This window comes from Ascaphus truei, chromosome 10 (genome assembly GCF_040206685.1).
Source record: "Ascaphus truei isolate aAscTru1 chromosome 10, aAscTru1.hap1, whole genome shotgun sequence".
NCBI lineage: Eukaryota > Metazoa > Chordata > Amphibia > Anura > Ascaphidae > Ascaphus > Ascaphus truei.
Genome location: NC_134492.1, coordinates 36,681,706 through 36,706,214, shown reverse-complemented (window position 1 = coordinate 36,706,214; position 24,509 = coordinate 36,681,706). Strand labels below are relative to the sequence as shown.

At 44.6% G+C, this 24,509-nt stretch overlaps 1 protein-coding gene across 7 annotated transcripts in view; it reads right to left on the bottom strand.

The window, feature by feature from the left end:
* Positions 1-14,241, bottom strand: part of SMG7 (SMG7 nonsense mediated mRNA decay factor) — a 34,201-nt gene extending 19,960 nt beyond the window's left edge. The window contains exons 1-5 of one of the 7 annotated variants that reach the window (XM_075616574.1): positions 14,028-14,241; positions 13,607-13,636; positions 12,924-12,997; positions 807-838; positions 202-319 (exon numbers count right to left, since the gene is read on the bottom strand). In XM_075616574.1, coding sequence (XP_075472689.1) covers positions 202-232 — 31 coding nt within the window. In that variant the 5' untranslated portion in view covers positions 233-319; positions 807-838; positions 12,924-12,997; positions 13,607-13,636; positions 14,028-14,241. Of the gene's footprint in view, positions 1-201; positions 320-806; positions 839-12,923; positions 12,998-13,606; positions 13,637-14,027 lie in introns of those variants that run through there. The other 6 variants (XM_075616579.1, XM_075616573.1, XM_075616580.1 and 3 more) reach the window with 6 other exon arrangements.
* Positions 14,242-24,509: the final 10,268 nt, after the last annotated feature.

The following is a 24,509-nucleotide window of genomic DNA, read 5'->3' as shown; positions in this document are numbered from 1 at the left end:
AACCTGTCCTGAACCAGGGAGATCCTAAAAACCTGACCTATTCGTAGCCCTTGAGGACTAGAGTTGGCCACTGCTGATCAATACCATGTCAATTAACCTATTGGAATTCCAAGAGATAAAAGATTATCTCTGGCCTTTCTAATTACACACACTATCCCTCAAACAAGCAGACAGGGCAGGACAAGGGCACTTTATACTCACAGATCCTGTTCCACCTTCTTGTCCAGTGCATACTCCAAGTCTGTGACCAGCATCTTCTGGTACAAGTCTTGCAGGGCCTGACGGGACGTCCACACCTCAGCTGTACCAGGCTTGTATTCTGACCAACAAAACACACACACACACACACGAGATCCAGGTCAGGCACTAATGCAGTCTGAAACCTCCTGCACACGTACAATCATCCTGTTTCTTACACACCAGCCAAGGACGACACATGCTCGGCTTCTCACCACACAACCAGTTCTGACATCAATGCGTGATCTCACAAACACTCAACCACTGCATTTAGCCCAACTCTTTTCCTACAGACACATTTACCGCTGCACAAACATCTTGGGTTCAACTCCTGCGCATTTCAATTCAGCACACCAGTTGGTAATGTAATACTGCTTTACTGATGTTCACATGTATACTGCAGATGCAATGCGTTATCCCAACACTACACAGCGTCTCCTATTACTTTCTTATACAGAGGAACAGAAGCTGAACTTGAAGGTGCTCTCAAGTTCTCCCATCACACCCATACCATTGGTAAGAGAGAGCAAGGAAAGGGCAAACAAGTAGCTGATAAAAGGCGAGATTACCGGTCATATCTGCTTTCAGGACTTCAGCCTGCCTGCAAGGGAAAGGAGAAGGACTGGTTACCACTAGATATAAACAGAGCTCCCTGCACGTTGGCTTGAAAGGCCTCCGTTTAACCTACTGTGTCTTCAACATGAGTGTTAAAGTAACAATCAGGCAGCAAAACCTTTGCCTCCTGTAATACCTGTGCAGCTCTCATATGAAGAGTACAAAATGTTATAGAACTAAAGCAGCTTTTGTACTTCAGCTCAGTGCAGCCATTTAACACTTTCACTCCCAGAGGGGCCAGCTTCTGGCAGATAGACACATTTTTTTTAAAAGAATTTTCCCATCTTGACTGTAAACCAGTAGAAAAGCCAAACTGAAAACAGACAACAAATGATAATGAGCGGTGTTTGATGGGACATTAGCAGTGTACACAGAATGGAACATGGTGGGATCATCAGGTTCCAATGAAACAAATGCTACAATGAATAACGCTGTGCTTTTGCTAAAGATCAGGGGGGGGGGGGGGGGGAGAGAAACAGATATAAACCTCAAAACATTCAGATTGGATTTATTTAGGAGAAAGAAGGTGAGTGGTGCTATGTATTGAAGCAGCAGTCCGCGCTAATCGCTTTGTTTTCTCACTTTTAGAGATCTCTTCTTGCCAGTGCCAATGGCTGATGCTTTATTTAGGAGCTACAGTAAGGATTTGCATTTAAATATCAAGTACCCGGCAGGTTAAAATTAATCTTTTCCTAGAGCTCATTATAGTCTAAAAAGGTGACCATGGTAACATCAAAAACAGGGGCTTAAAAGCATGTTTAAATTATTTTATTTTTTTAAACACACACACTACACACACACACCACACACACACACCACCAGTCCTCAAGGGCCACCAACGGGGTCAGGTTTTCAAGATATTCCTGCTTTAGCACAGGTGGCTCAATCTTTGACTTGTTGGTGGCCCTTGAGCACTGGAGTTGGCCACCCCTGCTCTAGTGCAGCGGTGCGCAAACTGGGGGGCACAAGACTGCCTGAGGGGGGGAGTGCGGTTTGCAGAGTCCCCGCGCGTTTCCCGAAGGCACTTTAATGAAGTGCCGGGTGAGCTGCAGGGCCTCTGTAAACCTTTACTTACCTTGGCTCCACACGCGTCACCATGGCAACGCGGCGTCATTTCATGTGACGTCACGATGCCGGAGCCGAGGTAAGTGGGGGTGAGGTGACCGCCGGCCGGGGTCACCGGGGAAAAAATAAATAAAAAGTTTGCGCCCCCCTGCTCTAGCGAAAACAAATAAAAAGCAGGACATGCTCAGAGGGCAAGATACGAACCCTATAGAAGTGTAACTTACAGAACCATAGGCTTCTGGATGGGATTGCCGCTTTAATACATTGAAATTATCCTGACATTATATACATCATTACATTGTATTGAATTAGATACAGAACAATTTCGCTAAAGCAGCAAAACATGTGTACGACATGAATTTTTTAATTAATTTCTTATTACAGGATTGAAGCAGGGAGTGTCCGGAGCTTAACTGTGTTAATTTCAGCTCTGGGGACCCGCTGCTTCCATGGATATTTGCCTCCATAGGTGCTGCCGGTATCTGTAGCCAGGGAACTTGTGCGCCTAACGAAAAGTAGCTTTAAATATATCTCGTGTCATGCAGGCCAATAGGAAGTCGTGACGTCGCGGCTTCGTATTGGTCTGCGCGACCGGGACATTTAACACTTCAGAGATACCAGCACCCCCTACAGAGGTATCTCTGGAAGCAGGGGCGCCCTGGAGCTGAAATGAATGCAGTTCAGCTTTGGAGACCCCCTGCTTCAATCCTTTAATTAAAAAAAAAAAACCTAAGAATAATTGTGCAATGCTGCATGTTTTGCTACTTTAAAATCAGCGTTTGCCAACCTTTGCAGAACTGTAGGACCCTTAAAATATACAATATGACGGTTGAACGCATGGCAATTTGCAGAATGCTAGACCATTTATCCAATGTACGTAAAAATAATAATGCTCTGTTAATTTACAAAAATGAGGGTCCAAACAGCTTTTTAAATTATACCATCACAACTTTATTTTTGCCATATTTGTGAATTTAGTCATTATAAAGGTTATCAGGACTTTAACAGGACTAATATTCGTCGTCAGTATCCCGGTTTTCTTAAGGAACCCCCGGGTTCCACGTAACACGTTAAAAACGACCAAGTTAAATAATTACAGTGCTAATGAACTTACACTTTTATTTCATATCTCAGGTACCAGAGGCATGTACTTTGCTCAAGGTCAGGCATGTCATTAGCTATTAGTTATCTTGGGTAAGTGTGACAAAAACCCCATTCACCGTACAGCAAATACAAATATCACTTGTGAGCACATTCACATGTCTCAGACAGGTCTGCAACCCTGCCTTTCCCCATTATCTCTTAGCATAGTGTTTCCACTGCAGCCAGGGATTCTGGGACATCACACTTGCATGTCATTTGCCAGAATCCCTGGCTGCAATTGAAGCGCTGTATGCTAAGAGAATGGGGAAAAGCAGGGCTGCAGGCCTGTCTGAGACATGTGAATGTGCTCACAAGTGATAGTTTGGATATCCAAAGATTACTTCCATTCTCGCTCATGCTGAAACCATAATCCCCTTTATCTAGTTTTACAAATGAGACCATACTTGTATGGCAAGATGTGCATACGGACAGACTCTCCCTGAGAAAGTAGTCGGCGTCAGTCACAACGAATGGAGTTTTATCTACTAGCATCAGTGAAACCTGGTCTGTCGGTTTAATTACAGCCATCTCTTTCCTCCACGCTCCTTCAGGAAGCCACACTGCCAGATATGTGATGTGCGTGTATGTGCACGATTCTGAGACACTGAGAAAGGCGCAGGAAGGGGGGAGACAGTGCAGCCACGGGGATATGAATGAGGGCATTAACAACTAGAGCATTTGAGATGCTTCTACAAGAACATTGCAGGACCCTTCATGCAATGAAGAGGCTGATAAAGGAAATGATAAATGTGGGAGTGAATTTACAACACATAATAAGAGTTGCGCTACATATAATTACGAGTCACGCAGCCTTTCAAATCAGAAACCTGAGAGGTGGACTGAACATGTACTTGCCACACTGGGTTAAAAAGGTCTTTGTCATGTTTTATCACAATCAATTCGGTAACATCTATAATAAAGTAGGAGTGTGTCAGTGTATTTTGTGAGGGACAGTCACTGACAGTCGTTTATAAAACCAAGAGGAAAAAGATAAACAGAAAAGAAGAATACATTGGAGAACTTATGTCGAGTAATATTTGGGACTTGTGTACGCAAGTAATCAAAAAGCATGAATTGATGAGGTAAGAGGATATTTGTAGCTTGAACTCGAGGAAGTAGATAACTCTGCTTAAACAAATTCTAGTTTTAGCATCTCCGCATGCATTCCTGTATACAGGATGTCGGGTACAACCAATTACAAAGTGATTAAAAAGCACATGGGCCATTTCCCCTAAGGCAACAACAATAATAGTCCTGTATCTCCCAACTTCTACATTAGAGTATGCAACCGACACAAGCAAACACTGAATGAGAAAATACAAAAACCATACGAGGTAACAATCAAGATTGAAAGATGAGCACAAAGTTCAACATGATCTTCTGATATTGAGAGGGTTAAGCCGACATAGGAAGCGCTCAGCTGCCAATGTCTCCACGGCAAGAGGAAGCGGGGGATGTAGACTCACCCGAGGGACTGCTGGATAGATGGTCAGATGGATAGATACCTCCCACTTATCAAAAGCAGATTATAGATTTTTCATGTGCTGCTGTTGGCACATTAGAGGATCAAATATTGCCCTGGAAGCCAGCCACTTTAAGATCATCACAGGGGTAGGAGGCCGGAGTTTGTCTGACCACATTATACCAGGGTACTCAAATGCACAGCAAAGACGCCAGCGGGACAGGGTCCCAGACTACATGTATATGGCTATGTATATAGAAGTTTGAGACTAGAAACCTGAATAGGTTTTTAGTCCCACAGCCAGCACTCTCGGGTATTTCATTCTGAGGTTGACCGTGCAGAGAAGAGACTGTTATTCACGTATACTTTACGGATGGGAACATGCAGAGGTGTACCACTAAAAAACCCTAAATGAGCAGATAAGGAGAAACTGCGAGACAGAAACAAACGCAGAACGTAAAATATAAGTTTACGTAGTGATCTGAGCATGACAAATGAGACAGTTACTGTGATATGGTGGTTTGAATGAAGGGGAAAACCCCACTGCAAACGTAAAACATATTTAAAAAGAAACAGAACTATGAACGATAGAAGTGAAGTACAATTTTTTTAAGTCGTTCCGATAGTAGGTGTGCTTTATTAAAATCATGCTGTTAGGCCCGTAATATATAGAGCGCGCGCGGCACTTATAATTGGCTGTGTCCAGGCCTGGCGTGCTATACTTCAGCCGTGCGCACGGAAGTGAGCAGTGGCGTGGCAGATCACAGCAAATACGTGAAAATTTATATTTTTGTGCGGCTTCCGCGCCAAAACAAGACTTAGATGCTGCATCTAATTTAAAGTGAGGACAGAACGGAACCAGCAAAACACAAGAGGTCGCAGAGAAGGAGTGCGGCAACTGAACTCTTAATTTGATGACTACAGGCTTGGCAGCAGACACACAATTTAACAGCTTAATTGGAAAAAAATCCAGAGCCAAGATGCAGATGTAAACATTCGTGTCCCTTTGTTTAACCACTTCACAGGCTTAAGAACCAATAAATCAGATATGCTTTACTACATTAATATTAGGAAATAAATGTTCTAGTGACTTATCTGTAGATGCAGAGACCACCAGTTTAGGACAGTTGCAATACTATTTTCATTTTGTGTGACGTGTTGCAAAGAGAAATTGCTACTCTGATGCAGTGGTTTCCAACTTTTTTTAGTAGAGTGAAATTCTGAGAAACCCCCAACCATCTCGAATAGTAATATCTTATCAGATGCATTGTGAATTCACCTGTCTTTTGAACAATTTTCAAATGACAAGAGAATTGCAGGGAACCCTTTAGGGATGTCTGGGGAGCCCAAGGCTTCCAAGGAACCCTGGTTGAAAAACACTGCTCTGATGCCTTCATTACAATAATTAAGTGCAGACACTGGGCAAAACTGATCTGGTGTCCACCCCGCCCCCATTCTAGGAGGGCAAAATAAGTCTTGGGTAGGTCTTTTAATTGGACTTGTTTCTGATCAATTATCAGGAAGGTCCAAGGACAAGGCAACAACATTTGTTAATCAGTGTATTCAATTTATGTTTAATATATTTAACCTGATAATTTGTGTGCTTTTGTTGTGATCTCACTGTGTGTAGTAGATTTACTGGGCCACATTATTATAGCACCCTATGTTTTCTGATGCATTGGTTTTGATGGTTTTAGATTCTTCTCACTACTATTGTGTGGGGGGACCTTTAGAAATTAATTTAATAATCCGAGACACAAAAAACCTGTGCCTTTACCATCTATATTTAATAGTCCTCCGCAATATTACAAAGATACGCCCGTTCCTCTGTTGCGCGACTGCTAAAACTCTGACTCAGGCCCTATTCTCTCCCGTCTCAATTACTCTAACCTCCTGCTGTTCGGCCTTCCTGCCTCTCACCTGTCTCCCCTACAATCTATCCTAAACGCTGCTGCCAGAATCACTGTACTCTTTCCTAAATCTGTCTCCGCGTCTCTCCTGCTGAAATCACTCTCCTGGCTTCCAATCAAATCTCGCACTCAATTCTCCGCCTCACTTTTAAAGCTTTATACTCTTCTGCTCCTCCTTAGGCCTGGGACATGGTGCAGGGAGCGGCGCTAGGCAGCGCTGACACTCATGCAGGAGATTTTTCTTGTCCCTGCATGAGCATCAGCGAACGCGCTTGTGTGCAGGGTGGGAGCCGGGCGGGAGGCGGGGCTAGGGCGCCACGGTGCTGACGTCAGACTGCCATTGGCTTCTGGCAGTCACGTGACCGACCCTGCGCTTGCATGAGCGGCAAAATTTAAACTTGCCTGTCTCCTGCATTTCCACACGCCTCCGCACACGCCTGCGGAAGCGCTGTCTAAAGCCGCACTGATAGGGATAAATGGTTCCCCTCAGTGCGCCTCAGCACGGTCTTTTTGACCATGTCCGAGGCCTTACATTTCAGCCCTAATTTCTCGCTATGCACCATCCCGACTCTTGCGTTCTGCTCAAGGATGTCTTCTTTCTATCCCCTTTGTGTCTAAAGCCCTCTCCCGCCTTAAACCTTTCTCACTGACTGCCCCACACCTCTGGAATGCCCTTCCCCTCAATACCAGACTAGCACGCTCTCTATCCACCTTTAAGACCCACCTTAAGACCCACTTGCTTAAAGAAGGATGAGTAGCACTGTGGCTAATACTATACAAATGATACATAAAGCTTGGCCCCCTACAGACGCACTTACCAGAACGCCCTCCTACTGTCTCTGTACGCTCTTCCTACCTACCAATTAGATTGTAAGCTCTTTGGAGCAGGGACCTGCTATTTGTATTATTTGTTATTTATACGACTGTCACGTGTATTATTAATGTGAAGCGCTATGTAAATAAAGACATACATACATACATACATACATACTCGACAGGAAGACATGAAGAATTAGCTTTGCTCATCTTTTACATTCAGTAGTGTCCCGTGTTATTAGGTATAAAAATATGACAACATATAGTACTTTGTAGAAAGGAACCAAGCATACCAAAATGTAGAGAGAAAAAAAAAAATCAAAAGTATGGCAAACAAGGTCATTTAATGACTAGAGAGTCAGAATTGCATCCAACATTTCGGTGCACATGCACCTTCATCAGGGATCTGATTTTTTTTCTACTATTTGGTGTGCTTGGCTCCCTTCTACATATTGCTTTTCCTTGATTAGGATCTTTTGCCTTTAGCAGCCAGCTCTTGCATTTTTCTTCAACATAGACCCCAGTGTTTAGGGGCATCCCAAGTTGCTTTACCCGATTCTCAGAGCGGTGCGCAAACTGGGGGGCGCGAGAATTTTTAGGAGGGCGCGGGCGATTACAGAGGCGCCGCGCTCTTCCCCACGGCATTTAAATTAAATGACGGGGGAGGCATGAGGCCTATGTAACTCACTTACCAGCTCTCTGCTGGGTCTTCGGCGACACGTCGCGGTGACAACTGACACTGCGGGGTCATGTGACATCACACATCGCCATGGCAACATGCGTCAAATGACGCGGCGGGGCCACGTAACATGACCAGCAACGTCATTTGATGCTGAGTCATTGGAGAGGGGGGGCGCAAACGCTGCGGCTTCCGGGCAGGGGGGCGCAGCTCAAGACGTTTGCGCACCCCTGCGTTGGCATACAGTACTGCACATTTCCTGTAGGATTCAGTAGTAATGCCCACAGAAGGGATACTATACTGTGTCATAATGGCAACATGGAGGTCACATCAATACAAAGACTGGTTGGTAGGAATGGGAAAAAAAATGGAACAGATTTCAGGCTAAAATGTGTCTCATGGAATCTCAAGGTGTTTAATATCCCATCATAATAAGCTTGTACACTACCTGTGTAACTAAAAAATGTAACATTCGCCCATATGCAGTAATGCAGTTTATGGTGCTACAGAACCAGAGTCTGGAGCTGGAGAACAGAGGCAAAAAAACAAACCTTTGATAATTCCTATTATTAGAATGCCAAGAAACGTAGCAGAAAAATATCTTAAAAGACTTACATGCAACAAACACAAGTACCAAAATAGCCAACTAATATGCAAGATGTGAGGCTAGAAACACGAGTAACAGGGAAACAACCTTCCTTTCTGAAAGTGCTGAGCACAGGTGGATGGGGAGTGGGATTAGACCCTAGGCCTCATGAAACTACGAAAATATATTTTTCGATCATCTATCCTGTCCATCGCCAACCCCTTTCGCCTACGGGTAGCAAGACCATACAAAAACACGTCACAGTTTTGTAAAGGGAGTTAAAATGGACCTGGAACAACCACCAATGATGCATCTTGTTGCAGGTAAACCACTAAACGGTAGAACTGCCCAGCAGATAATCCCAACGAAGGAGAGTCAATATATCCAGTGTTCACAGACTATGGAAGTGTACTATAAAAATGTTTTAACCATGTCATAGGTAGACTTAGTCACCCACCTCAGTTTTAATAACAGTTGTAGGCATGCTCAGCACTTAGCAATACAAGACAACAGTCTTGAACCAGATGTTCATGCAAAAGACAAAACAAGAGAATAACTGGTAGTTCCACGCAAACACAAAGGCAAGACAGGTGCATATCTGTGAATGAGACACCATTACTGTTTGGTAAAAGACTAAGCTTTCAAATCAACCCTTTTTGCTCACAGAAGTCTACAACGCTTTGACAGCAAAATGAATAACTGCTGGGCCTCCAAATTAAGAAATCTCAGTTTGATGCCAACAGCCAGCTCTGTGCCCGTTTACAATTCATCTGCCATGCATTCCAAGCTTTAGCTTGTAAACTCTTTCTGCCACAAATGTGTGCCCATAATCCCCAACTATACTCTATAACAGGCGTGCGCAAACTGGGGGGCGTGGCGGTTACACAGTCCCTGCGTTCTTCCCAAAGACATTCAAATTAAATACCGGGGGAGTGGCGAAGGCTTCTGCAAGTTCCCTTACCTTGGCTCAGACGGCTTCGGGCGCTGCGTCGTTGAATTATGCCGCATTGCCATGGCGTCAGAACACCGGGGCCAAGGGGGGAGGGGGGGAAAGAGAAGGAGAGCCTGCTCTATGCGGACAGATCCACAAATCAGTCATACTTTTTCTGGCATTAAAAGGGGCTATGTATGTATGTATGTATGTATGCATGCATGTATGAGCTTGAGAAAAGACCTAGGTGTCTGAAACGTACTTCGACCTGGAGTTTGTTTGACTGCCTGATGACTTTTGATTACTTAAAAATATATTTTTTCTACTCGTGAGTGCTGCGGATTTCTTTTTCCTGAATATCTTTGGGACTGGTTGGTGTTCCCCATCCATCTGAGTCAGTCAGTCTCTCTAACAAACTAAGGACAGTGGCATGTTTATTAGATTAAATGGAGACCATTACAAAACAAAAAACTGACAAGTATAAGTGTTTTTACACTTAACATTTCCAAGGCAAAACAGATGATGTGGTTGGATTGAACAATATTCATTCAATGTCACCTGGAGATGAGCATTAGTTCTCAAAGTCACAACCAATTTGCTTTTTTGTCCTGTTTGTTGCTTGAAAATTATGAACCCATTATTAGTCAAACCGATAAATATACAGATGTAGCAGCCATTATTACCTCCGTCAACAGGTTAAATAACAAGCGTTATCTTAACTATTGTTTTCCATAGCACTACTGTTAAATAATGCCAGCGTTAATGGGGGGCAACAAGGTTTTCTACACCTGCAAGTAGTGGATATGCTTGAATCCAACATTCCTTGAGAAATGCAACACATTCATTGTTCACAAGATACAAGAAGGTAAAACAGTTGCTTCAGTTCTGATTAAATATTTCCAAATAAACAAATTACGCAGGTAAGTTGCTTAAAATTTTGTTTTTGCCCCATGTTGGAATGCCGCTTTAAAAAGACAAAATGAGGAACAGGCTTCAACACCATGAAGTCAGCATGTAAACCAAGAGCAAGGGACAAGAAGATACTTCTATACATTCCAACATGACTATAGAGTGGGAGCTAAAGAGTCCTTATTCAATCACTACTTAGGGGGTTTTATAAGGGACTTCCCACCACTTCTTTTTAAAAAGGCCCTACCTAGCAAATTGTAAACTGGCTTGATTTTCAAATGGTTCGTCCCTGCAAAGCCTTGTTATGGCCTTACCAACTGCCCCTTTGCCGCATTACTGAAACTTCTAAATGTCATCACATTAAATATTTAAACTTTCGATGACAGGCTTAATACCCAATCCACTAAGCATCAGCACTAAAAAGCATCCACAGCTCCACAGAAAGACACAGACTTCATATTCAATGGACTCCTGTAGTGGTTCAGCTAATACTTTTAATCAGAAAACCATAAATACTATATAAGCTCATTTATTCGCAGTGTTCCATAACATACCTCTTTTGGATACAGCATTATGTTTTTACAGACCAACATCAGAATGCTTGATAAGTATTATCAGTACTTGGCATTTCCCGACCCCACAGGTGGTCTTAATATGTATGAGGTGTTGAAAGCTGATGTGCTAACTATTCAAAACAAATGCTGGTCCATTGGTTACCTCATGCTTCAAAAACAACCAAAGAATTCTTCAGGGCCAATAATAACTACTGTACTTTAGTTCCATACAACAGAATACAATAAATATCCAAAGATCCACCACCCATGTAAATATTGTAAAAGAAAGGTTTACCGTCCTAATAGTACTTCAAATTGACACAGTCATGCTTTTCTTTTTAATATACTACTTGGCAGTTGCCCGTGTCTTCCTTGGTCCCCATCAGGCCATACCTTGCAGATTTCTCATCTCTATGCTGATGATTTAGAGAACAGGTCACACTAGTGAAAAACTCACACGCTGACAGTACAACCACAAATTCATGGGAAACCAGGACTCATTCGTTTGACTCTTCCCCCCTGAACTATTGGCAGTCCTCAGTTATCCAACGGAATCCGCTCTGGGAGTAGCGTTGGATAATGAAACCGTTGTAGAGTGAGTCCCATGTTAATCAGTGGCGGTGAGCGTTGGATAACGCATTCCGGCGTCGAAAAATGGCCCATAGGGAGGCATTGTAAAGCGTTGGATATGCCATTCGTTGTAAAGTGAAATGTTGGATAGCGAAGACTACCTGTACTATTACAACCAGTGGTCAAAATATAATGGCATGAGAACACTTTTTTCCCTATTTAGGAACCTAGGCTTCAACCTCTTCCCCCCCCCCCCCCCCCCCAGAGAAAACATCTATTTAAAGAAGCTCTCATTTTTCATTCTTAAAAAAAACCCAAAACAAAAACATTTAAAATGGCGTTTAAAGACTCTGGCAACTAACTGCTACTGTAAAAGGAACCACTATATCCAAGATCACCAACTTCAGTGTAATGCAAGCAATATGGAAACTTCACAAGTTTTCAATCCAGATCTCCTGAAGCCCATTCTGCAGAGTCTGGTCCTCCCTGAACCTATTTGATTTTTCATATAGTTCTATAGTAAAGTGGAAAACAAAACAACCACGTGAGTTTTGACTTAACCAACGCAAAAATAAATCAAAGCGAGCAAGAAAAGTGCCAAAATAACAACGATTCCATACCCTAAACAAATTACAGGCATAATATTACAAAGCGGTGCAATATACCCTTCCACAAGCTGAATCACCAGGATAAACCTTCTTAAACCTGGGGCTGAAAGAATGGCTCATTGAGTAAAGGCACTGACTGAGAACAAAGACAAGGAATTTGGTTCAGATTCCAGTGTCAATTCCTTGTGACCTTGGACAAGACAGCTTTTTGCCTCAGACACCAAAAACAGATTGTAAGCTCATATGGACAGGGACTGTGCATAAAAATAAAAAAAAAACCTATGTGCTGAGTACCACGCACTGTACTGTAATTGTCAAGCGCTTAGAGTCCCATTGGGAGAAAAGCGCTATATGAAAGTTAATAATAATAATAATATTATTAAAATAATGATCCATTACATTTCAGGAACTGGAAGTCCTCCATTCCTAAAAGCTTTTAGCACATACTTTGAAAACTATGCAGTAAGAAAACAGAATGTGTTGGGAAATACATACATATAATATATTTATTTTGATGGCACCACTTGAACTGCACTTTGCAAATGAAATTTGCCTCGACATTTAATTGTAATGAGGTGCTAGTTGAGTTCCTCAATTCTCAGGACGCCACTACGAAAACTTTACCAACAGACTGTGAAGATCAAGGTTTTAGTTGACATATTGGTCTTGGAGACATGTAGATTTCGTGTAGGTTGTGATCATTTTAATGGACGCACATATATTATTTTCATAGATGAAATTACAGTGCACGAAGCCTGCAAAATCAAACAGGTCTTCTCTTCGTGTATCACGTGAAGAGGAGAACTGTGATGTGAACACACTGTATAGTTATACTTACAACAGGGAGAAAATACTGTATATAATCTATCCACAGCAATAAGTCAAGTCCAGAAGGAAGGAGGCAACTGATCACTAAAAAAAATTCAGGTTAATTGTTACAAAACAATGAGAAAAATGCAGAAGGGATCAGAAGGAAACAATAAGTCTGAAATCCACTACATTTTCATACAGCAAACAACAGATCTATTAACGTTACCAGAAAATAACCAGGAATTCCCCTGCAAAAAAGGGGATGTGCAGACAGTGAGAAATATTTCACTCAGGAGTGTGGCAGGTTCTATACCTTTTCCCATTCAAGTGGGTATGTATTACGCTGGAATTTATTTCAAATATATTTTACCAGGATATATACATGGAGTTTAAAATCTAAAATTTGCAAGTATACCTGGGTTACATTAACAATGATAATTTACTCTCCTATTCTAAGGGTCTAGTGGACTAATGACATACTAAAACTTGCACTTTTAATTAGGGCAGATTATATATCACATCGAATGAGAAACACACTCAAAAGATTGCTGTTGTGATTGGTCTATACAACTCAGTTTAAAATGGGAATCACATAATATACTGTTATATTGCACAGTCTTTCATTTTCTAGACACGTTAACGGCAAGGGAATCCCTTTATCTCATTGGAACTGAATAAAACAACGAAGGAAGAAAATCAGTATCGCTTTACCTGACGGAGATGAACTGTCCAAAGCTTGTCCTAAAACATCAATTAGCCCAATTAAAAAATATAGAAATATCACCGAATACTAAAGTTCTGAGGTGTCAATTAGTCTTAAACCCCATACAAATTACCCCCCCCCCCCCCCATACATGTAATACCCTCGATAAACGTCCCTCCTGCACCCACCCCTCTCTGACACCTTCACAACATGCTTATTCCAGCCCTACAAAATCCCCTTTATATCCTACACTTCGCCCCTTTGGATTACCAAGCTCCCCTCATTCTTTCACCATACAGGCACAGGTATCTTTACCCTCCAATGCTCCCAAAACCCCAGTTTCCTACAGCCCTTGCTGTCCTAATAACTACATAAGCAACCCCCTAACCCCCTCTGATTCCTTGCCCACCGGGCCGGTCGGACCCTCACCGGAGATACTGCGCACAGAGCAGGCTCATCCTCCTCCGGGTGCTCTCTGGATCGGTCTACCCACACAGGCTCGGTCTCAGGGCGGTCGAGAAACAAGCCATCTTCTCCGGGCCCCCACCGCTTGCGAGCTCGGGGCCCTGGGCCTGCATCGCTTTCCCTCCCCTCCTCCTTATCCCCCTGACAACCGACACTCGGTAACCAACTCCCCCCCCCCCGGAGAGTCCCACTCAACACCTTCCCCCTCCGGAAACAGCCCCCCTCAACGGTACTTCCGGTTGGTGCGTCAGCTATATTCCTCCCGCTCCAGCAGCTTCCTCGGCTTCACAGCGCCGCCCACTCCGACTACGGCGCACGCGCGAGAGACGTCCAGGGAGAGACGTCACCACGAGGTAGGTGGGGATGGAGTGAGAGGCCTCGGCTGCCATGGTAACGGGTTCCCTACTGCTGGGCTGTTGCCTAGGCAACAGTGTGTTGCGGCGCTAGGCCTGCTTAGTACGTCACCAGGAGCTCTGAGCCAGTGGAGCGATGCTTCATGTTTATGACTATGCTGTCATCTGTATTATTATGATTATATATATATATATATATATATATATATATATATATATATATATATATAAATATAATATAAAACGTATATATATATTTATTTATATATATTATATATATATATATATATATAATGATACATTTATATATGTATATATATATACACATGAATTAAATGGAAATTGCTTGTTGCAGTGAAAGCACTGTATGCTAGGCAATAATGGTGAAAGGCAGGGTTGCATACCTGTCTAAGACATGTGAATGTGCTCACAAGTGACATTCTTTATTGGTTATAGGCTAACGGTGGAGGTCTTTTGTTGCTCTACCTCTGACGAAGCAGATGAACAATCTGCGAAATGCCCATTGGGTTTTTTGGCCAAACAGAGCATTTGTAGTCCCCAACGACATCACCAGGACACTATCCGGACGGTCTGAGGCTGAGGTTCATGGTGAGGTGAGCCGAGGACGGACGGAGGTGTGCCAAGATCGGGACACAGGACGGAGGAACCAGGTTTTGGTCTACATATCCGCAATTACTAAGACACTTTGTGGGTGTCTGTGACGGTTCAGGGGATTCCTTCCCCTTCTTATGCTCCTGACGTCACCCTCTCTGTCCCTTCCCCTGCCAACCTCCCTTCGCTTACCCACTCCGGTCCCGCTCCGGCAACCTCTGACGCTGTTCCCTTGCCTCAGCGCGCGCCCCGCAAGTCTCGCGCACCAGCACGTTCCCCGAGCCCCTGCGGCGACACTCCCCGCTCCCAGGTCCCCTCAGGTGTCCGCTTCCATTCCCTCACCTCTGGTGGCTATCCCCTCCGTTCCTCCGTTCCCCTCCACAGGTGTGTCCGCGGCGCGGCGCTCCGCGTGTCTCGTGACGCAGCCTGTGCGCGCGCACTCTCAGTTTACAGCTCTTTTTCTAAAGCTTGTCAGTCTCTGAACTCCTCTCATGCCCTGCATGCAATCTCTCTGTCTGACTCCCATGTCTCCTCCTCTTCTCCTCCTGACCTATCCCTGCTGTCTCCCACTTCTCCCTCTGCTCCTCCTCTCTCTCCTATTGGTGTTCCCTCCTTTATAATCCCTGACTGTCCTGTCTTTCGTTGCTCTGCATAGTTCCTGTTATCCCTGTGTGTGCAGTCCTATGCTTTGCTCTCTCTGTGTTCCAGCCTGTACCTGCTCATCTTTGGATCCCCCTGGTTTTGACCCCTGCTCGTCCTGGACTACCCTGCTCTCTGTTACCCTTGAACCTTGCTACAAACTCTACTTTGCTGACCTCTGGAACCCTTGGACTTGGCTTACGAACTTGACTACTCTGCTTTCTGGATCCCTGGACTTTGGCGCACGGACACGACCATTCTTACGTTATACCACCAAGACGTTGGAAGTATACTAACTATTTTCCAACAGGCCCAGCAACGCTATACAACATTCTGGGCTTGCCCCCACTGCTGTGGGTGTGTGGTAATACCGTTCCCACCTCAGTATTGGGGTCTTGCCAGGTCTGTGGGTATACACGTGTGACAGTGTCCATTTTGGAGTTTTATTGTATTGATTTTATCTTTACAATGACATACTTCACCATAGGAGGTCCTTTCCGTGCTTCTTTTATTTGCAGAAGTGTGTGTGTGTGTGTGTGTGTGTGTGTGTGTGAATCTGTACCGTGTTAGCCGAGCTTAATAATCAAAAACAAATACTCAATACGGTTCTGTGGCTAACGAAATGCTTTTATTTGTGCGAGCTTTCGAGATACGCTGATCTCTTCTTCGGGCAATGTTACAATGGATAAAGCAGTTTTACTTTAAAACAGCCAGGAATGTTATCTGTGGATGAAACATATCCCTCCCCCCTGTGCAGTATGCAATTTATAACTTTAGGTGTTAAATGGTCCCTGAATGTTTGTGATGTAAGAGTGTGTGTGTGTGTTTGTGTGTAAATATACATTTATAAAGTGCCCACAGTGTATACAGCGCTTTACAAAAGGTGTGTGTGGAGTGGGAATATATACCAATGGTGGGTAGGTGTAGATATGTAAGAGGGTGTTGCATTACTATTAATGTGTGGATACTATGTAGTCCCTATTGGCATATAGGGATAGAATTACATTGTACAGGCATACCCCGGTTTAAGTACACTCACTTTAAGTACACTCGCGAGTAAGTACATCTCGCTCAATAGGCATTCTGAACAGCAATACCGGCTCCCTACCTGTACCGAAGGTGTGCGCAAGCGGGGAGACTATAGAGCCTGTTACAAACGCGTTATTTACATCAGTTATGCACGTATATGACGATTGCAGTACAGTACATGCACCGATAAGTGGGAAAAAGGTAGTGCTTCACTTTAAGTACATTTTCGCTTTACATACATGCTCCGGTCCCATTGCGTACGTTAATGTGGGGTATAAAATCACCCTGGATAGGGGGAAAGATGGCGGTGGACAGCGTGCCAACAGGTGCCTCGTGCGTTCCGGAAGCAGGAAGAAAAACGGAAGCTGGATGGCGATTTTCGGTGCAAAATTTAATAAACACTAATGAACAGCAACGACATGTTATTAAAAAGAAAGAATCATCTAGAGAAAGAACTCTGACGCGTTTCGTGCATCCACTGCACTTTGTCAATAATTGTGGTGATTACCTAGTCTATAGTCTCAAAACCAGCTTAGCCATTACAACCAACCTCACACTGATGATACCCATCAAGGTTGAAACATGTCTGTGAGTGGGTTTAATGGCTTTGCATCTCATCCCAGCCTCTGTCTAAAAGCTGTGTTTAAAACAGCATGCATTGGCTTGAGGATTTGCTTGTGTAATACGAGCTTGAGACAAAAGGTGGCACTGAGTGCTCATTTGCATATCATTTCCCAGAATCCCTTGCTGCAGTGGAAGCACTGTATGCTGGGCGATAATGGGGAAAGACAGGGTTGCAGTCCTGTCTAAGACATGCAAATGAGCATACAGTAATATTTACAGTTGATATATATATCATCATTTGAAATTTGTGAGTCTGGTGCTAGATGCGGTGAATCTGATTGGTCCTCAGCCTCTGGCCAATCAGATTGGTGGCTCTATGACGTCACCCAACTGCCGCCTCACCCAACTGCCACACACACACCACCATACACACCACCTCCCGCCCAGGTAAGTAAGTAAACCGCCGCCTCACACCCCTGCGCCTCCCCTCCAAGCTCACACCCCTGCCGCCGGGGCCTCAAACCCCTGTGCCTCCCCTCCCAGCTCACACCCCTGCCGCCGGGGCCTCAAACCCCTGCGCCTCCAGCCTCTGTTCCCGCCTTGCCTCCCAGCTCACACCCCTGCCGCAGGGCCGCCGACTCAATCCCTGGTGCCTCCCGCTGCCTCACACCCCGGCGCCTCCCGCCTCAATCGGCCGGGACCAAGCGGCGGAACAGACGGCCGGGAGGGGGACTGGGACAGCCTGAGGGAGCGCGAACTGAGGGCCGCGTGCACGGGAGCCTGCACCTGAGGGAGCACAGGCTGGGGGCCGCGTGCACGGGACCCTGATTGCCCGCGTGGGGAGGGAAATGGGCGCGGGGAGGTGGTGGTGCGCAGTTTCAGTGTGAGTGTGTGTCACTGTGTGTGTGTGTGTGTCACTGTGTGTGTGTGTCACTGTGTGTGTGTCACTGTAGGGTGGGGACCGGAGCTGCGCATGGGGGGAGGGGCAGAGAGAGAGGGGGGAGCGGAGAAGCAGACGGGGAGTGGAGAGAAGGGAGCGAGAAATTTTAAGCACGGCCAACGCTGGGTGCCTGTCCTGTCCACTGCTCCCCCCCTCGTGTCCACTGTCCCCCCCCCTCCTGTCCACTGTCCCTCCCTCCCTCTGGGGGGTGGAGGAACGGAGAAAGAGGGGGAGCACAGAAATAGGGGGAGAGGAGGGAGCGGGAAATTTAACTCACGGGCAACGCCGGGTCTCTCAGCTAGTGTGTGTGTATATATATAAATATATATATATATATATATATATATATATATATATATATACAGTGTTCGACAAACCTATACATTTGCATGCCCCGGGCGAGTGGATTTAACATTGTGGCGAACTCCTATTGGCCCAAGCAGCACGGTGATTTGTCTATATATATATATATATATATATATATATATATATATGTGTGACACTGTGTGCTCATTTGCATGTCATTTCCCAGAATCCCTTGCTGCAGTGGAAGTGCTGTATGCTGGGTGATAATGGGGAAAGGCGGGGTTGCAGACCTGCCTAAGACATGCACATGAGCATACAGTTGTATTTGCATATATATATATACACACATATACACACACATATACACATATACACACACACATATACACATATACACACACACACATATATATACACACACACACACACATATACACACACAAATTGGAGTAGCACCTTAGGAAGCTTGATAAGGATAAATCAGCTGTGTAAATCAGATAGAGTTAACAAGTCTATTGACCAAAGAATCCCCAAAAGGGCGAATTTGTGATAAAAACAACTGAAATCTATCTATCTATCTATCTATATATTTCTGAAACCACTGTATGCCTGTCTGTCCTCTGTCCCTAGGGGAAATCGCATTGGAGCTTTGGCCCGTCACTCCGCCTCAGGCCAATGAGATGGCTCCCTTGGCCCGCCCGCCCCCGCACACCTCTCATTGGCCTGAGGCGGAATGACGGGCCAAAGGTCACACACACACACACACCCTTCCTCCCCCCTTCCTCTGCGGGTGGGGGTTTAGCGCCGCCGCCGCTCCCATCACCTCACAACCCTCAGGGGCGACGCAGCAGCCCTACCGCCTCCTTCCACCCTCCTCACAGCCTGCAAACCTGCTTGCCCGCGTACTGCGGGACATGCCTGCGGGAGGAGCAGGGCAGTGGTGGCCACGGCAGGGACACCTCACCACGTGACACCCACCCGCCTCCCCAAAGATTCCACTACGGCCGCCCGCTACCTTCAAGCCGCCGCGTGAGGTATGGGGGGGGGGGGTTGGAGGGAATGGCGTGCCGCCCGCTATCTTCATGCCCCCAAAGCCGCCGCATGGGGGGGGAGGGGGTGCCGGCCTTAAACTAGCTTCATGCCGCTGCGGGGGGGTAAGATGCAGGGGGGAAATGCAGGCCTGCCCGCCCGCTATCTTAAGGCCTCCGCCTGAGGTATGGGGGGGCGGGGGTAGGGGGAGATGTCACTAAATAACCCACCCACCCAGTCACTAAATAACCCACCCACACAGTCACTAAATAAAGTGTCACTAAATAAAAGTCACTAAATAACCCACCCACCCAGTCACTAAATAAAAGTCACTAAATAACCCATCCACCCACCCAGTCACTAAATAAAAGTCACTAAATAATAGTCACTAAATAACCCACCCAGTCACTAAATAATGTCACTAAATAACCCACCCACCCAGTCACTAAATAAAGTCACTAAATAAAGTCAATAAATAACCCACCCACCCAGTCACAAAATAACCCACCCAGTCACAAAATAACCCACCCACCCACCCAGTCTCAAAATAAAGTCTCAAAATAACCCACCCACCCACTCACCCGGTCTCAAAATAAAAGGTCACAAAATAACCCACCCGGTCACAAAATAACCCACCCACCCACCCGGTCACAAAATAACCCAAGGTCACAAAATAACCCACCCACCCGGTCACAAAATAACCCACCCACCCGGTCACAAAATAAAAGTCACAAAATAAAGTCACTAAATAAAGGTCACCCACCCACCCAGTCACTAAATAAAGTCACTAAATAACCCACCCACCCACCCAGTCACTAAATAAAAGTCACTAAATAAAGTCACTAAATAACCCACCCACCCAGTCACTAAATAACCCACCCACCCAGTCAATAAATAACCCACGAGTGCGTGAGAAATAAAAACCGTGGATTAAAAGTGTCCATGGTGGGAAAGGTTCGTGATGCCTGTGCATCGCAGCTTTGGGGACTTGATCATAGCCAAAAGGCCTAGAAGCGATAGCCAGACAGCTGTTTCAACCTTTTGGGTCTCAGCATGAAACCTTTTGGATGTCATCAGTGTGAGGCTGGTTACCCGCTGTGCAATGTGAAGCTGGTAAGTAGGTATAACCAGAGACAAAACAAGTGATGGGGAATATAAAAGTGACAAAAATCCTCCCAATATACTGTGTACAGCAAATAAAAATACCACTTATTGGTAAATTTGCATGTCTCAGACTGGTCTCCAACCCTGCCTTTCCCCATTTTTCCTTGCATACTGTATACACTTTTACCTAATTGTTTTATTTGTGTACTATTTTACACTCCTTTCCCACAATACTCCACACCTTATACAATGCACAACATCTGTCTTTACCCCAACATCTCCATACTGTCCCTTATTGTCATCCCTTTTCAACTCCGTCCTTATCTCTGTTGGTCCTTCATGTATGTTGTTATCTCACTTCACTAATTCTGCCCTTGCTTGTCTTTTCCAGTTCTTCAACATGCTTTTCATGATGTGTCCGTCCTTACCTACCTCTACTAATCACTTCCTCTCTCTATTCCTAGTTATGGGAGACCAGGATAATTGACCAGGATAATGTCACCAGACAGGACAAAAGATGTTTGATAAAGGGTTTTTATTGTGGCTGGAGCCAATAGTCAACACACAGGCACAGAAAAGAGCTAAAATTCACCAAAACAGTTCTAACACAACCAGATAAAATACTAATATACCTATACTAGGATTAAAATTCTCATTTACCTCTATTAGGAGGGAGAAGGACCAACATTGGATCCATATCCAGTACAATAAAAAGGACCCGCTGACTTGGGAAATGGGGAGGGGCGGGCTTAAAACCTGGGAGGGAGGAGCCACTAACCTCCAACAGCTGAGACAGCTGAAAATAAGTTAACAAACACACAGAACCCAAGCAAGCTCCTTTTGGGAACCCCTGATCCCCCACAAAATATATATGTATTTAAGTGTCAAAAAGGAGAGCTATTGAGCGTGGCAAATGTATACAACAAGCAACAGAGAAGCCCAATGCTACATCCAATATGACAAAAATACACAGTAAAATACTTATATATTCTCTTGGAAAAAGGGTCATTTAGTTTAACCCTTTGACCAAAGCATTGTAAGTCTGTGAGCCACGACAAGGCAGACCCAGTTTACAGGTCCTAACACTACCAGATCAAATACTAATATACCTCTATTAGGATTGTATACATTTGCCACGCTCAATAGCTCTCCTTTTTGACACTTATATACATATATATTTTGCTCAGATGTTCCTAAAAAGAGCTTGCTGGGGTTCTGTGTGTTGTTTGTTAAGATATATATTAAAGACATATTTAGCATTCTTCTTGGGTGGTGGCAGCAGATAGATATCATTGCAATTGGGTAAGGGGTTAATATTAACTCCTTGAAAGTACCTTGCGCAGGAGAAAGGCGAGTTGTCTAGAGTAGCCGTGTGTATTAACCCTGGTAGCACACCTACTGTAAATCACGTGCTCACTTGTGTGCTGTTGATGACAGATAGTATATTGGGAGTGAGGTGAGATATTGTTCAACATTTGAGGGAACTTTGCGGCAGGTGAAAAGTCGAGCAGCTTGCGAGCTGTGCTGTATTAACCCTTGTCCTGTATGCAGGTCACATGCTCACAGGTGTGCTGTACGTGACAAGTACCAATATGATTGTCACCAGTACCAAAAATAAATATGGTTTTGGCCCTTTAGAAAGATCAAGTGAGTATTAGGGCCTGTGTATCAAATCCCAAAAAGTGTGTATTAACACAGAGCAATTATTCCTTTTCCTTCTCACACGGTGCATGTGGTGCTAATCAATTTGATGCATATTGTTAGCCAGACTTTGCAGTAAAAAAAATGACAGTACCAGACAAAGAATTGAATACATCCGGGTATAATGTGTGCAGACTGTGATTCCCATTTCCTTCTTTAATCACTTTCCAAATCACTCTCTGATACTGGTGGGATTAAATAGGTCTAAATGACCTTCATATACTGATACTAAAGGATACATGTTCAAAATTATTTTGAGCTCTAATTAAATGTCAAATTGCCAAATTTTGGAGCATAATATATGGCTTGCTATCAAGATGTACATTTTAAACAAAAAAATTGGGAAACTTGTCCTAGGTAGAATCCTGAAAAATATAAATATATATATATATATATATATATATATATATATAGATATACATATATATATATATATATATATATATATATATATATATATATATATTCTTACATTCTGTTCACAATTTTTAATAATCTATTTTTGGATTGATTAATACAAAACGAGTTAAAACTATTTGAAACCTTAAAGGGGCATTTTGTCTTGCCCAATTTTTTAAATAAATAAATGCAGCAGTTCCTTACATTTACGACAATACAATTATTTAAGCTCATGGTTCGATCCGTTCCCCCGTAACCAATCAGTAAAGATCCTGCTTCCCAGGGCACCCAATATGCAGTGGCCAACTTACATTTCGGGCCGCCTGTAGGCTCGGGGGGGGTGGCCCTCTGCCTAGTGTATTGACGTCAGGACATCACGGCATCATGTGACGCAACGTTGTCATGGTGTCAGGAATCCGCTCCGCGGTTTACTGGTTGCCTTACCTTGCAGACCGGTGCAGTTCTGGAACAGCTCTCCTGATGTTTGCTGCAGCCTGGATTCATTCACCAAAGCTATACACACTCCCTCTGGTATCTACTGCAGCTGTGCAGCCTATCACTGCAACCTAGACTTGCATTCACTCATTGGAGCAGTACCTTCACACCCCCGCTGGGGATTGGCCCGCTGGCCTTTAAGTACTGCTTTCCCCATAATGCTCCCTGCCGAGCATAGTCTTACCGGATGTCACCAACTGTTCTGCCACAAGCTCTTGCTTGTTCTCTTGTGCTGAAGCGGAGGTTTCCCTTGCGTCCTTCAGCTTCCTGTTCTCCTGTGCTGAAACGGAGGTTTCCCTTGCGTCCTTCAGCTTCCTGTTCTCCTGTGCTGAAACAGAGGTTTCGTCCCTGCGTCCGTCAGCTTCCTGTTCTCCTGTGCTGAAGCAGAGGTTTCGTCCCTGCGTCCTTCAGCCTCCTGGATTCCTGCACTGAAGCGGAGGTTTCGCCCCTGCGTCCTTCAGTCTCCTGGATTCCTGCACTGAAGCGGAGGTTTCCCTGTGTATCTACAGCTTCCTGGTTCCTGGGGCCTACTCTTTCCCTAAGCTGAAGCGGGGTTTTCCTGACTCCCTGTTGCCGACCTCCTACTTGGACAATGTTTATTCTGACGTCTCCTGTCCTGACCCTGGCTTGTACAACGACGATGCTGTCTTCTCCAATCCTGACCCTGCTACGTACGACTATGAACTGCGCAATCCGGATCAGCCTGCGAGGTTTAATGTCGGTGCTTTTACAACCCTACCTCAGCCACGCGGTCCGACCCGAGTTTGTGGCGAGCACAACCGTGACACATGGTAATGCAGCGTCACTTGACGTTGGGTCACCATGACGACACGATGCTAAAGGAGGGGGCTGCTCCAGAAAACGTAAGGCATTCTCACACATTCCTCGCCCCCACAAAAAAATTGACGCCCCCCAAAACATTGACGCTACAGCCTACTCAGCCTAATGGGAAGTCTGCCACTGCCAGTATGGCTACCTGTTTCAAAATAGGAAGTGTTGTGGATTCATAAATAGGTGCTATAGCAACTTCAAGGAAGCTTAACACATTAAAACGTTTTAAAGTTTTTTTTGTTTTTTTTTAAATGCAGTAAGTATCATCTACTACTACTACACAGCTGATTTATTTAAAAACAAAAAAACAAAGGATTTTGAATGAAATGCTACTTTAAAGCAATACTTTAAATCAGGGGTGAGCAAACTTTTTATGCCGAGCCCCCCTTTTCATCCATGAAATTTCTCGGGCCCCCCCTGCCTGATGTAATCAAAATCACATGA